Source organism: Scatophagus argus, chromosome 8, assembly GCF_020382885.2.
Source record: "Scatophagus argus isolate fScaArg1 chromosome 8, fScaArg1.pri, whole genome shotgun sequence".
Lineage (NCBI taxonomy): Eukaryota > Metazoa > Chordata > Actinopteri > Scatophagidae > Scatophagus > Scatophagus argus.
This window is the reverse complement of record NC_058500.1, coordinates 25,597,682-25,612,402: the sequence shown is the minus strand read 5'-3', so window position 1 is coordinate 25,612,402 and position 14,721 is coordinate 25,597,682. Positions and strand designations below refer to the sequence as shown.

General features: G+C 39.8%; 1 protein-coding gene across 7 annotated transcripts in view; it reads right to left on the bottom strand.

The window, feature by feature from the left end:
- Positions 1-13,901, bottom strand: part of vps13d (vacuolar protein sorting 13 homolog D) — a 97,144-nt gene extending 83,243 nt beyond the window's left edge. For 3 of the 7 annotated variants that reach the window (XM_046398100.1, XM_046398093.1, XM_046398097.1), the window contains exons 1-13: positions 13,189-13,900; positions 12,387-12,511; positions 12,153-12,230; positions 10,645-10,835; positions 10,143-10,223; positions 7,376-7,492; positions 7,027-7,131; positions 5,583-5,753; positions 4,975-5,075; positions 4,522-4,690; positions 2,362-2,463; positions 1,977-2,166; positions 1,462-1,644 (exon numbers count right to left, since the gene is read on the bottom strand). In XM_046398100.1, coding sequence (XP_046254056.1) covers positions 1,462-1,644; positions 1,977-2,166; positions 2,362-2,463; positions 4,522-4,690; positions 4,975-5,075; positions 5,583-5,753; positions 7,027-7,131; positions 7,376-7,492; positions 10,143-10,223; positions 10,645-10,835; positions 12,153-12,230; positions 12,387-12,483 — 1,585 coding nt within the window. In that variant the 5' untranslated portion in view covers positions 12,484-12,511; positions 13,189-13,900. Of the gene's footprint in view, positions 1-1,461; positions 1,645-1,976; positions 2,167-2,361; positions 2,464-4,521; positions 4,691-4,974; positions 5,076-5,582; positions 5,754-7,026; positions 7,132-7,375; positions 7,493-10,142; positions 10,224-10,644; positions 10,836-12,152; positions 12,231-12,386; positions 12,592-13,188 lie in introns of all 7 variants that reach the window. The other 4 variants (XM_046398099.1, XM_046398095.1, XM_046398096.1 and 1 more) reach the window with 4 other exon arrangements.
- Between the last annotated feature and the right edge of the window lie 820 nt (positions 13,902-14,721).

The window sequence follows — 14,721 nt, the reverse complement described above, 5'->3', positions numbered from 1 at the left end:
TTTTTTGACATTTGGCCTCTGTACACCACCACACTGAATTTGAAATGAAAGAGTTGAAAACTTTCAGCTTTAATTCAACTGGTTTGACAAAAGTGTGGCATTCACCATTGAGGAATTAAAGTCATGTCTATACACCCAACCCCATTTTTGGTGGCTCAAAAATGATGGAACAAATGGCTGAGCAGTTTCATGGCCAGGTATGGCCTGTTCCCTCATTAGTCCACGACAAATCAAGCAGATAAAGGTCTGGAGTTGGTTCTGAGTGTTACATTTGCATTTGGTAGGTTTCAACTGAACGATCAACACAATGTCCAAAAGATGTCTATGCAAGCAGAAGAGGCCATCGTTAGGCTTTGCAAAAATACGGGGAGCAGCCAAAACAAAAATTTGGAACATTCTTAAAAGTAGGAATTAACAGGGAAACTCAGCAAAACCAAAAAGCTTGGGAGACCACAGACCAACTAAAGTGGATGACTACAGAATTCTGTCATTGGTGAAGAAAAATCCTTTCATAACATCCAGCCAAGTCAAAAACACTCTCGAGGAGGTAAGCGTGTCACTGTCAAACCACTGGTGACCAGAAAGAAAGGCCACATTAGACTTTGCTAGAAAAGACCTAGCTAGTTCTATAATAACATTGTTTAGACTGATGAAAACAAGATTAACTTGTACCAGAATGATGGAAAGAGAAAAGCATGGAGAAGGAAAGGAACAAGTCATGATCTGAAGTATACCACATGGTGGATGCAGTGTTATGGCGTGGGCATGTATGGCTGCCAATGGAACGGGGTCACTGGTGTTTACTGATGACCTTACTGCTGATTAAAGTAGCAAGATGAATTCTGAAGTGTTTAGGGCTTTACTCTCTGCTCAGAATCTCCTAAATGCTGAAAACTGATGCCACTTCATACTGCAGGTGGGTAATAACCCAAAACACACAGCAAAGGCAACCCACGAATTTCTCAAGGCAAAGAAATTAGATATTTTTCACTGGATAAGTGACCTGATCTTAACCTAACAGAGCATGCTTTTCACTTATTGAAGACTAGACTGAAGGCAGAAAGAACAAAAACAAGCAACAGCTGAAGGCAGGTGCAGTAAAGGCCTGGCAAAGCATATCCATGGGTTCCAGACTTCAGGCAGCCACTGGCTGCTAAGGATTTTCATCCAAGTATTAAAAACAATCCTTATATTTGTAATTATTTGTCCCATTATCTATGAGCCACCAAAATTGGGGTGGGTGTATAGAAATGGATGAAATTCCAAAATGGTTAATACCACAATTTTGTCAAACCCCTTGAATTAAAGCAGAATGTCTTCACTTCGCACATATCTTGAGTGCTTCATTTCAAATTCAATGTGGTGGTGTACAGAGGCCAAATCCCAAAAACCTTATACTTGTCCCAATATATACGGATGTAACTGTATGTTTCCATCTGTCCAAACACTGCTCCTGTGTACCTGAGAATTCCAACTGGATGACCCCACTCTCGTGTAGTGTGTGCCCTGTCTTGTCCTGGTGGAATAGCGTAACTCCACCCTTCTCCAGTAAGAACTCCAGACGAGCAAACAGATGATCTCGCCTGGTAAACGTGTTGAGTGTGTGAGAATCCTCCAGTGGATCGAACAAGTCTTCTGTCTCTGCTGAAGAAGCATCATATCATCAGTTGGACAGACAGAATACCTTGAAAACACTGAATTATTGCTTGCTGTTATGACAAACAACTATATTAAGAGACCAGAAAATATTAAATTTAAAACAGAGCAAAACCTTAAATTCACAATTATCCAAGACACAGCGCAAAAAGCTTCCTGTGGGCTTAGGTCAACATTTGATCCACCTGACTGTCCAACTGTAAGTCATCCTGGATGGTGACTGACTAGACTGTGTGTTGCTGGATAGTTTCATTTGCTGCCAAACTGCAAACTGCACAGGAGTTTGGCAGCTGACTACAGCCCTCCTCAAAGTTTCTCACCTAGAATATCCCAGGAGGAAGAACTTGGCAGGAGCTCTTCAGGCCTGTCTGGGTCCTGTGACTCTCCATACCAGCCTCCCCAGCCCGGGAACCAAGACTGCAGGTACTGGATCATCCCTGAGCTCCCACTCTTGGGGATAGCTGTGGTGGGTGAACAGGTCTGGGGGTCACTGCTGGGCTCTCGCACATTCTAAAACAGGAGACAGAGAAAGTACACAGGTTGAAAATAACTCATAACAACAATAAAAATAAAGACATGTTTAGTAGATCAGTGAAAGATTTAGAATTGATTCAGAGTTGAATCGAAAGGCCACAAAGACGACTGGTGGCCTAAAATCTTAATTTTAAGCACCATTAAACACCCGTATGAATTAAGGAAGCTTACCTCAGCAATCTCTTCTTGCTTCCGAAACCAGTCGTAGACTATTTCTCTGAGACTCTGCAGCTCCTCTATTGTCTGCTCCTCTTCCACTCGCTCAAGCTCACTCTAGGTGATGAACATCACAAATATCAATTCAGTTAAGTTGTTTTTGTAAATACGTTCATGACAGGACAAGAGCGATATCTGGGCTATCTGAGAGAGCATCTGCTTGGGGAACTTCGAAACTGTTTCTGCTTTTTGCAGATAATGTGGTTCTTGGCTTCATCACACTGTAACCTTCAGCACAAACTGGAGTGGTTTACAACAAAGTGTGAGGCAGTCAGGATAAGAGTTAGGACCTCAAAGAGACCAAGGTTCTCCGAAAACAGTGTATTGCTCCCTCTGGGTTGGCACTGAGAGGCTGCCCCAAGGAATGAAGGGATTCAAGTATCTCATGGTCTTATACACAAGTGACAGTAAAATGGAGTGTGTGACAGGTGAATTGACGCGGCATCAGCACTAACGCCGGTGTTATACTGGACGGTTGTGGTGAAGACGGAAAGCAAATCTTACAATTTACAAGTCAATCTATATTCCTGATGCCACTACAGTATTTCTCCTTAACTGCAGCTGGCCTAATCAGCAAGGCCAGGGACACTCAATGACAATGAACCTGAATTCTGCACATCTGACTCAGTTAATGCGTACATGGTCTGGATAATAATCTCTCTGTATCATCTTCCGGTTTCGGTCCGGGAGGCGGACACCCTCTCTATATTTAAGAGTAGACTAAAAACTTTCCTCTTTGATAAAGCTTATAGTTAGGGCTGGCCTAGGCCGGCCCCTAGTTATGCTGCTATAGGCTTAGACTGCCGGGGGCCCTCCCATGATGCACTGAGCTCTTTCTTCCTCTCCCTCTCCTTCTGCACACATTCATGTCCCATTAATGCATATTACTAACTCAACTTCTTCCCTGGAGTCCCTGTGCTTTCTTATCCCGCAGATTCCTAGCGATCATGACTGGACCTCCTGCTGCGGTCCTGCTGTCGTCCTGCTCAAAACCTACTGCAATTACTACTGTTTAGTCCTAATCTGATTTAAATCTGTTAAGACTCAGTACAGCTACTACCATTATTGTTACTACCATTGTTATCAAAATCACCATAATACCTTCTGTATACTTCATTGTCATTGTCATTATCTACATTTCGATACTTCTGGTATTATTACTGCTGCTATGCATCTCTGCTTGTGTGCTCCTTCTCTCACACCCCACCCCCTCTGCCTCTCTCCCTTGCTCGCTCTCTCTCTCTCTCTCTCTCTCTCTCTCAACCCAACCGGTCAAGGCAGATGGCCGCCCATCTTGAGCCGGGGTCTGCTCCGAGGTTTCTGCCTTCTAAAAGGCAGTTTTTCCTCGCCACTGTCGCCAAGTGCTTGCTCAAGGGGGAATGTTGGGCTCTCTCTATTTCACAATTTAATTAAAGAGTTTGGTCTAGACCTGCTCTAATTGGAAAGTGTCATGAGATAACTTTTGTTGTGAATTGGCGCTATATAAATAAACTGAATTGAATTGAAACTGAATTGTATACAGCGGGTAAACTGAACATGTCACCATTTTTCTAAATAAATACACTATTGACTTGAATCCAATAGAAAATCTATGGAAAGAATTAAAGATCAGAGTTCATAGACGAGGCCCACAGAACCTTCAAGATTTGAACACGGTGTGGAAGAATGGGCCAAAATCACACCTGAGCAATGCATGCGATGGGTTTCTCCATACAGGAGGCATCTTGAAGCTGTCATTAACAACAAAAGCTTTTGTGCGAAGTAAAAAATAAATTTCAGTAAGCGTGTTCAATACCTTTTCCCTGTGTCATTCCATTCTATTACACATAACTTAATTTATGGACATCTATGGTTTGATTCCTTTGCATGTGTGGACTACCTGGGCTGTGACCGATATTTGGTGAAAATTTGTATGTCAGTAGCATCTTTGGAAATATATACTAAGAAAAATGGTGACATGTTCAGTACTTATTTTACCCATTGTAGCACATATTCTTTATACTTAATACTGTAAACTGTTTTTGTTTTCTCTTCCTTGCTTTTTATTATGTACCAAAACACCAAATTCCTTCTATGTGAAAACATACTTAGCAACAATTTCATTTTGTGTAGTACCTCTTCTTCAGAACTCAGTGGGACCTCTTTGAGTCTTCTGAAGTAGAGGCTGGTGTAGGTCTGGGCGTCTCGTGCCCGCTGAAGGGCAAAGTCCCAACTGCCTCGCTGCCGCTGCTCCCTGATTTCACTCAGGTTGGCCTGGATGGCAAACAACCACCACTGACGACAGCTGCAGGGAATTACACCATTACAAACTCAAATTTGGCTCAAGCACTCAGAATTTTATTGTAGAAGTAATATGTGTAATGAGAAGCACTGTGAACTGTTATTAAGGCTGTGCTGAAACACTGCTAAAATTGTTCAATAATTTCATTTTACTCTGTTTTTTAGTTTTACTCTTTACAAGTCTGAATCAGTTCTTTGAGTCCAAGCGACTTTGCAAATATAAGAAAGTCAACAGACTGTTTGCTGACACTATAAAAAAAACTTCAGCGTTAAGTAATGTTAACTCACTTCCCAGAAATGGGAACTTTGGGTCTCAACTTTCGATATAACATCTCTCTCTCTCTGCGGTCCAACTCTTTGAGGAAGGCCATGATCTGCTGGTATTGGATCTAAGAGACAACAAACAAACAAAAAAATAAATAAATAAAACCTTTGACCAAAATAGTCATACATTCTGAACTAAATTCAAAATTCCATTTTTTGCTGCAGACCCTGCGGAACCAATTCAAGGAACCACTTTGAAAAACACAATTTTTTTAAGTTAGCTAACTTATTAGCTAAGTTTGAAAAAGAGCAAACCACAGCAAGAGCTTGGTAAATATTAAACTGTAAAGGAACATTTTCAACAGTTTATTTTTACATAGGTATATGTTTTGAGGTGGAAAACACAAAAAAGTGAAAACATTTTTTAACATTTGTGAATTGTAATGTGGAGTCTTTGAAACACTCACTCATCAATAAAGAAGAGTCAGCTATTCACAGAGAGCTGTGACAGGCATAAAGAGGAACCAGGTGATGCTTTTTTTTTATTAACAAAGACATCTTAACGAACAGGTCATGTCTCTCAATGTTTCATATTATGGTTAACAGAGAAAAGAACCAGTTGGTCCACAGACCTGTGACAGGCGTAAGGACATGGGCTCCAGCTGAACTTGGCCTTCAATCCGTGGGGTATTTCGGGACCTCAAAGGCTCCTTGGAGGCATTTCGTCTGAGCAACACGGAAGCACGGACTGGTTCAAAGATGTACTGATGCTCACGACTCTGCATACACTGGGCCATCACGTCCTGTACAATTGCAAAACAATCAGACTGCTCATGCAGAACTTCAGTGTTTCCCCTACAACTATTTTAGGCGGGCACCCCGCCACCCCCAACGGCACCTCTCAGTTAAGTTTAGGGTAGGGTAACGTTTTAGGGTAACGTTTAGGCTACACGCCACTCAGCCTACTATCACGTTTAATAAAAGTGACTGATACTTGAAACATTTGGCATTGATATTACCAGTCATTTTATTTAGCCGAAAACAGGTATCATGTAGGCTATTACTAGGCCACTTTTGACATGGAGATGCTTGGATTGTTTTACTCTTAAAAGAGGGATAAACTGGCAAACGTACATTTTGATGGGCAATTTCCATAGGCTAAAGTTTCTTCTCTAACATGGGATAGCCTACCTAAAATAGGGATTGCAAACCGGTAGGCCAAAGTCAACTAAATCTCATACATAATTAAATTATCAGTAGACTAAATGAAGTAGCCATGCAGATTCACCTACTGAAGTGTAATGACTTGATTAATCCGTGCACAACTGCCCTCGCAAGTTATGAAGTTTTGCATTTGAACTGCGAGGCTGCAAAGACAACTTTTACAGAAGGGGTTCTCCACAAGTGCAGTGTCTTAAAAATTGCCTAGACTCAGTCCTTTGACCATTAATCGTGAAAAGCGCGACATCTACCTTGTTTTCATGCAAGATGCCATGCAAGCAAGCTACCTGTCAACGATATGGCACCAAGCCAGATTTGATGCGCATGGTGCTTGATTGGCAGGCTAGCTGTGACACATTAGCCGCTGCTTTGTAGTCACATGATATTTTATTTGTGTACACGATATCTCCATAAATTAATATAAACATTTATATATATATATATGTGTTACATTTATGTGCAGGCTAAACAAAGTTTCTGAATAAATAACAAAGAATTATACCAACTGAAAAGCACCTTGTTATTATAACAGAATGAACGACATGACCAACTCCCCCCACCCACACACACACACACACACCCAGAGCCACGCCAATACACCCCCCCAACACACACACCCAGGATTAAATCCTAGAGGAAACACTGAACTTTATCTCTTGAACTCAAAAGAATCTGACCCCAGACAATACAACTACGTAATTTGGTTTTGCATCATCACATTACATCATTCAAGAGATTTTTTAGCAGGAAGGTTTGGGTGCAAGACGCAAAATAGCTTTCATTATTGCAAAATTACCCTATAAAGTTGGGTGAGGCATCACAGAAAAGCACTAAAAGGTGCTAAAAGTGCCTGACCTGGATCTGATTGGCCGGACACTTTGCCAGCATTTCACACTCTGTATCCCAGTAGACGCTGAAGTCTTCTATCTCCAGCTGCTTTTGTCGAAGGAGCTTCTGGACCTGCAAATACACATAAGATTTCTGTCAACTTGAGACCTGTAGTAGTCCTGAATCAACTACAGCAGCCAATTACAACGTAAAGAACCCGGCATCAACAACTTCTCTGATGAATTTGCATTGCAATACTAAACTTCTGCCTGTATTACATTAGTAGAGTAAAATGCAGTACAGTTTGGGTTAAAATGAAATTGGAAATTGTCTTTCATATTACTATTATTACTATTATTAACTTAAGATTACTTACCAACTCTTTGGAAGGGTTCTGAGCAGAAACGTTCTTAATACAAACCCCAAAGGAAAAGGGCGCCTCTGGGTTGGAAAAGTCATCCTCAAATCTAAGATGCACATCTTGGATCTTCAGCTAGACATAAGGCAAAACTTGGTAACTCAAGGTTGTTAACCACAGTCTAAAAACAACAACATAAAAATGTCTTGACATTCAATCTGTCCTTGATTTACTGATTTAGGTATTATTCTTTGGAAAGTGTATTAATCTGTATCGGATTATAAAACCTCTGGTTCCAGTTTATTAGGTACATCCTGCTTAAAGGATAGGTTCACAATTTTTAAAGCTTGTCTTAAAATAATGGTCAGGTGCCCCTATGAACCCTTAATGAGGTTTTGCTTGCTGTAATCATTTCTCCACTTCATAATGGTCATTAAAAGATTCTTTTCCAATGCCCTTTCCATGCTTGTGTTGATTGACATAATGTTAAATACTTGGTCCCTACAGTAATGTAATACCAAATGAAGCAGTCTGAAGTCAGTAAATCAAGTGTACGTCTTGTAGGGGTGTATGATATATATGGTATGAAAATGTGCTACGGTAAAGATACTTCTATATCAGCATCCGAAACTAACACCTGCCAAGTGCCAAATGTTGGTGGATTTTCTGTTTAGCAAGTAAGGCTCACTCGGCAATCTGCCATACTGACAAGGGATGTTTGTACCGAACCAGTCAAAAAAAGCATCTCAAATCCATTTGGGTCTTGATAATGGATGCACTGTTTCTGGCTGCTGCACACACAGGGACAGAGACCTCATGGTGCTTTCAGATGTACCTCCTAAAGTCTGAAATCAACACGCAAATCACAAGGAGAGTTGTTTAAAATGGTAAAATTTATATTTTTTGTATTTCTTCAGGAGATGATATTCTTGTTCTTTCACCTCAGATTTTTAAGAACTAGATGCTGCAACACTGCAACAATTAGTCGACTAAATTGTATAGGCATTTTATTACATATACATTAATGTGTATTCTACAATCTGTTTATGCATTACTTTAACACTTATTCCTGGTCTTCCTTGTTTTTTCTTTTAATACTAACTGTACAGCTCTCTGTCCTAAAATTCCAGTCATGTCATTGTACATACTTTTTTTAATATTTTTGTAACACTTTAATTTTGTTTTTCTTATTCTAAACATACATTTTCACTGTTACACAGATGACACACAATTATATTTATCAATGAAACCAGATTAAGCCAATAAGCAAACTTCAGACATGCCTGCAAGGCATAAAAACCTGGATGACTTGCAATCTTCTACTTCTAAACTCAGACAAAACCGAAGTTATTGTGCTGGGTCCTAAACATTTTAGAGAACATATTTCTCCCGTATTGGTCAAGCACCATCTTATCTCAAAGAGTTCATAGTACCTTAATAACCAACCAGAACTCTACCCTCCCAGAATGCAAAGTTACTTGTGGTTCCTAAAGTCAGCAAAAGTCAGCAAAAACGGAACCAGAGCCTTTATAGTTGTCAAGATCCTTTCCTATGGAATCATCTTCCAGTTTCGGTCCGGGAGGAGTCCTCTCTACATTCAAGAATAGACTTAAAACCTTGCTTTTTAATAAAGCTTATGGTTAGGGGTGGCCTAAGCTGGCCCCTAGTTATGCTGCTATAGCCTTAGACTGCTGGGGGATCTCAAATGATGCACTGAGCTTCTCTCTCGTCCTCTAACGGGGACAGCCGTGGTTGGGGAAGCCAAAATTTCAGTCCGGTCACAAGCCGCTTGATGTGCCACTTAACCTCCAATTTGCTCCCTGGGTGCATGACATGGCAGCCCACTGCTCCTGTGTGTTTCACTGCATGTTGCATGTGTTTCAATCAGTGATGGGTTAAATGCAGAGAAGTAATTTCCCAGCTTGGGATTAATAAAAGTAAATAAAATAAAAATAATTCTCCTTCCACACATATTCATGTCCAATCAATGCATGTCACTAAGTTGACTTCTCTCTCTCTCGTCTTTGTGTTTTCTCGTCTCTCAGATCCCCATGGATCACGTCTGGATCTCCTGCTGAGGTCCTGCTTGACACTGACCACCTATTACATTTTTTACACTATTATTATTACTACAATTCCTATTACTACTACTACTTTCAAAATGATTATTGTTGATACCGTCATCATCATTCAAGTACTCTGTTGTTATCGCTGTTGTTATGCATCTGTCTATGCACTGCTTCCACAAATGTGAACAGTATTTAGGACAAAGCAGACTTATCACAAAACCTTCACATACACCTTTTGATGATGAAATACACATCACGTGTACATTCACGCACAAAGTATAATCTCTATCTCTATATAGCAAGCTATACCTCTTTCAATGCAGTCCCAACCAATGCTGTAACTGGTTCATATTATGCTTAATATTCTTTTAAAGTCCCTTCCAACATTCACCTACTATTCTCAGGCCCATGCACACCCCACACTACAGACAGCACTGATCACACAATATGTTAATGCAAGTTCTAATGTTCATGTTTTTTTTTTTTTAAACTGTTTTAGCAATGTGCGTCAAATTCATGTTCCTTTTAAAGGATGTAGTTTGTGGTGCTGTTAAAATATAATGCATTATACAACCATGCTATCCTGTTGTTTTGCCTACCCTCAGTGATTTAAATAGGATGGACAATTTACTAAGTCACTATATAAGTTGCTGGGAGCACATAAAACACATACGTTGTTCATACTATAGTCTCGGCTCCCATGTTGGATGGCTTACCTCAATGTTTTCCACAATTCTGGTGACCACTGAGGCAGTGGCAGAGTACCAGTAAGACTCTCCTCTCTGTTCACACTCACTCTGCAGGACACAAACACATAACATCATATATGCGCACATATGTGCACTGTCAAAAACAGAGAACTCTAAAAATAAAAGTTCAAATTAATAGAGAAGAAAATGAGTTAGAAACGAAACAAAATGGGTGAATGAGGCATCAAATTAAGACAAAAGAACATACTACATATTTCTGTGCCATTATATGCTTCTGATAAGGCTGTCTGTTTGTCTCACAGTTCAGGGATATAACCACAATTGTTTTTCTGTGCACCACAAAAATAATATGATGCACACAACTACAAGTCAGTAGCTACTCTGTAATGCTCACTGGAGACCAGAAAACTAAATTGCGAGATAGTGAAATTTAAGAAGATTTTGTTCCATAACTTCAGTGTGACAAATAGAAGGCAGATTGCTTAAGCTGTAGTGTTGATCCACCTACTTTGAATTTGTCTTCAAGAGCCTTGAGGAGGTGTTTCTTGCGCTGTCTCTCCTCCTCTCTCTCCTTCTCTCCATCATACTCCTGCAGCTGGGCAAGGCCAATGATCAGGTTGAGCTGGGACATGGAGATGACCCATGGGTCACTGTGAGGCCGGTAGAAAGGGATCTGGAGGGTAATCTTTCCGATGAAGCCTGGTGAAAGACAGCATGATGCATGAATCACACCAAAGGAGAGACAGTGTGAAGATGCAGAAATAAAAACGAACAGTTTTTATTCATTTTTGATTGACAATTCTGATGCCTGTATCTACAGTAACTAAACCATTTTTTAGCCAAATAAGAAGGTATTTGTAGAGTGTTGTAAACCACAGATGTTAAGGATAATCTCTTTGTACAGCCCAAATTCCAAAAAGTTGGGAGAGCTGTGTGAAAAGTAAATAAAAATAGAATGCAATGATTTGAAAATCTCATAAAACCATATTTTATTTTAAAGGAAACATATTGAATGTTGCAGGTGAGACATTTTACAAAAACAAAAATATTTGCTCCTTTTGAATTTGATGGCAGCAACACATCTCAAAGAAGTTGGGACAGGGCCATATTGACCACAGTTTAGCACCCCCTCTTCTTTTAATGTGGAACATTACATCTTTGACGAACATTATTCAGAAACTGTTCAACAATTTGGAAAGCTTTTCACAAATATGTAAACCTTTGCCCATCTTTACTTATGAGAGGCTCTGACTCTTAGATGCTCTGTTTATACCCAATCATGTTATTAACCTGTTGCCAATTAACCTAATTAGTCGCAAAATGTTCTTCCAGCTACCACTTATATCACTTATTTTTCCAGCCCTTTGTTGCCTACAAGTAGCAGTGGGGCCGTTACAGAAGTATTTTTTACCACTCTGCACGTTGGTTTGTCAGTTGTTTCAGCACCCATCTGAAGAATTTTTGTGATTTCAGTGAACTGACTAAAGATATTTCCTTTTGACAGTTAGTCCATGAAAATTAAACATGTTGCACAACTCTTCACCAACATGTCTTGCTTTTTTTTCACCAAACAAAAGCACAATGTAAAGCACAATGTAAAAAATAGTACATATAATGCGTCAATAACCTAAAATGAAAAGCTGCATGACTGACAATAATGGAGTTAACTATTTCAACATGTGCAGAAAATACCAGTGGTGTCAGTAACTCAGTGAAGTGGGACTTATTAAAATAATGATTTTTCTGTCATGGCCCCTATCAAAAAGGACTGATGAGAGTAGCTCAAGAAAACATTTCTGATACTAAAGAGCTTTGCCTACAGACTCTGTATTCATAAGCAGATACCTGTTTATAAAGATTAGACTCACCCATGAAGTAAATGTGCAGCCTCTGCCTTTAAGAGCAGTCCCCTAGTTCACTTTGGAACAGTTTATGATAAGAAATCACAAGCACTTCACTTATAGGTTTTGTCAGTTGCGTTTAAACTTTGTGAGGTCACCTGTCAGCATGCCTCACCTGCTTTGACTTCAAATGGGAGGTCAAACTCTTGGAGGGCATCTTTCCTGAGAGGGAGGTTCTCCAGTTCAACTGCACCTGAGGAATGACAGAAAGCAGATGAACACTGTCTTTGCCCAGATTTGGGTGCCTCACTATGGTAACAATTCAAATTATTGAATGAAACCACTGAAAAGAAGTTATAACAGTTTATTACATACACAATATCCAGATGAAGAAAAACAGATGCATTACCTTTCAGAAGAGCGATGGACAGCTGATCTGTGTTCAGGTTGCTGACATATTTTCCAAGGTATGTGTTTAGCACCCAGGCAACAAGACCCTCCAACATCGTGGTTGCTCAGGGATGCTGAGATCTACTTCGAGGTGTGGGAGGAAATTGTAACAATAAAATAACCACTCTCTTGGATGCATCCCTCATAGGGAAGGTTTTCAGTGCCTACAAACCACAAATTTCATTGATGTAGTAAGTTACTGCCTTTATGAAATTCATAAAGTCAGTAAATTCCCAAGTTATAAGTTGTCTTCATTAGACGAATACATTCAGTTTTCCTGGTTAGAACTTCTATCATTTGTAGACCATTCTCAAATGGAGCATTTTAAAATGTTGCTTTTTCCAAAACCACAGGGACCTGCTTCAGTATCACTTTAAATACATTTCAAGTATGTTTAGCTTGTCAAAAAATTCAGCATACAAGACATTAGGATAAAACGACTCTAGTTCGATATGTATAAGGTGAAACATGCCCGCAGTATTTTGTGGTCTGATTGGCGGTCACTTTTAATGAAATTTAATCTTAACCTGAATTTGAAAGATAATGCTATCTAAAAACTGGTATTCTTGCTTTTATGAGACAGGCGTCTAATCTACTTAGTGTGTGGCAGATAATGTGGCAGATCGTGTTGTAAATGACAAACATCAGCTACACTTAGTCACAAAATGAAAGGAGTGGCGCTATCTAATCGGTGCATGGTTCACCCAAGGCTGTCTCCACTTATCCGACGTTGACAGTGACAGTAACTTTGAGATACTCACGTAAAGTTAGTGATGTATGAGGTGCGCCGCCTTTTCCAACGCTGGCTGTTAGCGAAGCGCTTCACAACATGACCTGACTACAGCTACCCTCTCACACTACCACGAACTCAGCATTATACTATCAGTGGTGCTACTGACTTACAGCCAAAGACGAGAGCCAAAGCTGCACCTCTTCATTGACTTAACAACTAAGATTTGCTGAATCCGATGCCTAGCCTAATGCCACTGTCAGCAAGGGGTCATTGTGTCTTGTTAAAATTCACTAACGGCAAGACTACAGAGATGGTTAACCTAGCGTTAACTTACATAACTTGAATACGTCCCTTTCACTGTCAACAGAAACATACATTAGCTAAATTAAGTAAGAGTATAAGTGACAAAGGACTTACAAAAACGTTTACCATCAACAGAGAACAAAACTCAGCGTGGTTGTAAAGACAAACACAACAAGGTTGTGATCCAACTTAGCTAGCCATTTAGCTACTAGTAGCATGCTAGAGTGGAGAGACTAGAGCTAAAACAGTCAGAAAGTCAGACTCAGATGTAACACTAACTGCGCTAGTTTTCATAGACAGCACAGTTAAACCTCCTAGAATAAATGGATGGTTGCCGAATTTCAAGACAGCAGAGATGTGCGTAGCTACATCGAAAATAATCACACTTCCGAACAGCGTTGAACTTCCAAGACATACTTCCTGTCACGTGACGAAAACAAACCATTCCCCTCGTGTTGCGTTCAAAAATGTGAAAAGAGAGACACTTGTATATAAATGCAGATTTTACTCATCCGTTTTTACCATTCAAACTCTACATTGAGTCACAGAACTGTACCAGCTTAGAATGAATTTATGATTGAAACTTACAAAGCATAAGGTAGGATTGCGTGGTATTTTATTTATACAATTATCTGTCAGCGAAAACGAGCATATTTGTTCTGGCTGATAGCAGTGAGCGTATTTCTGGGATGCATTTACCGATGGCCAAAAGCTAATACGAACAGTTCTTCCAATTGGCAGTAATGAATTGGTAATTATCTGACTGATGTAACTCTTGTAATGACACAACACGAGTACTTCATGCATAAGAAGAGAGGCACAGTTGTTGAGAACAAGAACACAACCGGAATTCAGCAGCCTACAGCAGGGCTGTCCAACAAATTTGATTATGTGAAAATGCATAGAAACCGTAAAAATTACATCCAAATGCACAGTTATATATATATAACTATAAGAATTTTATTTTCAGTGATACACAGTGATTTCACATAGATAACATAAAGAACAAGCTGTTTGGAATATCTAAAACTTGCATGAAGGTCATTACAGGAAGATCATTCAGAAAGCAATCTTTTGTGTCACGTCTACAGGTACATAACACCACCAATTCTAGGCAAATCTCATTCAAAAGTGAGGAGAAGGACCTACTTACCCTTGGTTCCTCTGTAGATGTAGATTCATTTTAAGGTAATTAAAATATCCTATTCTTTTCTGTCTCTATAAGTAGTCAGGGTTCGTCAGTGCGCTTTCTGTTTTC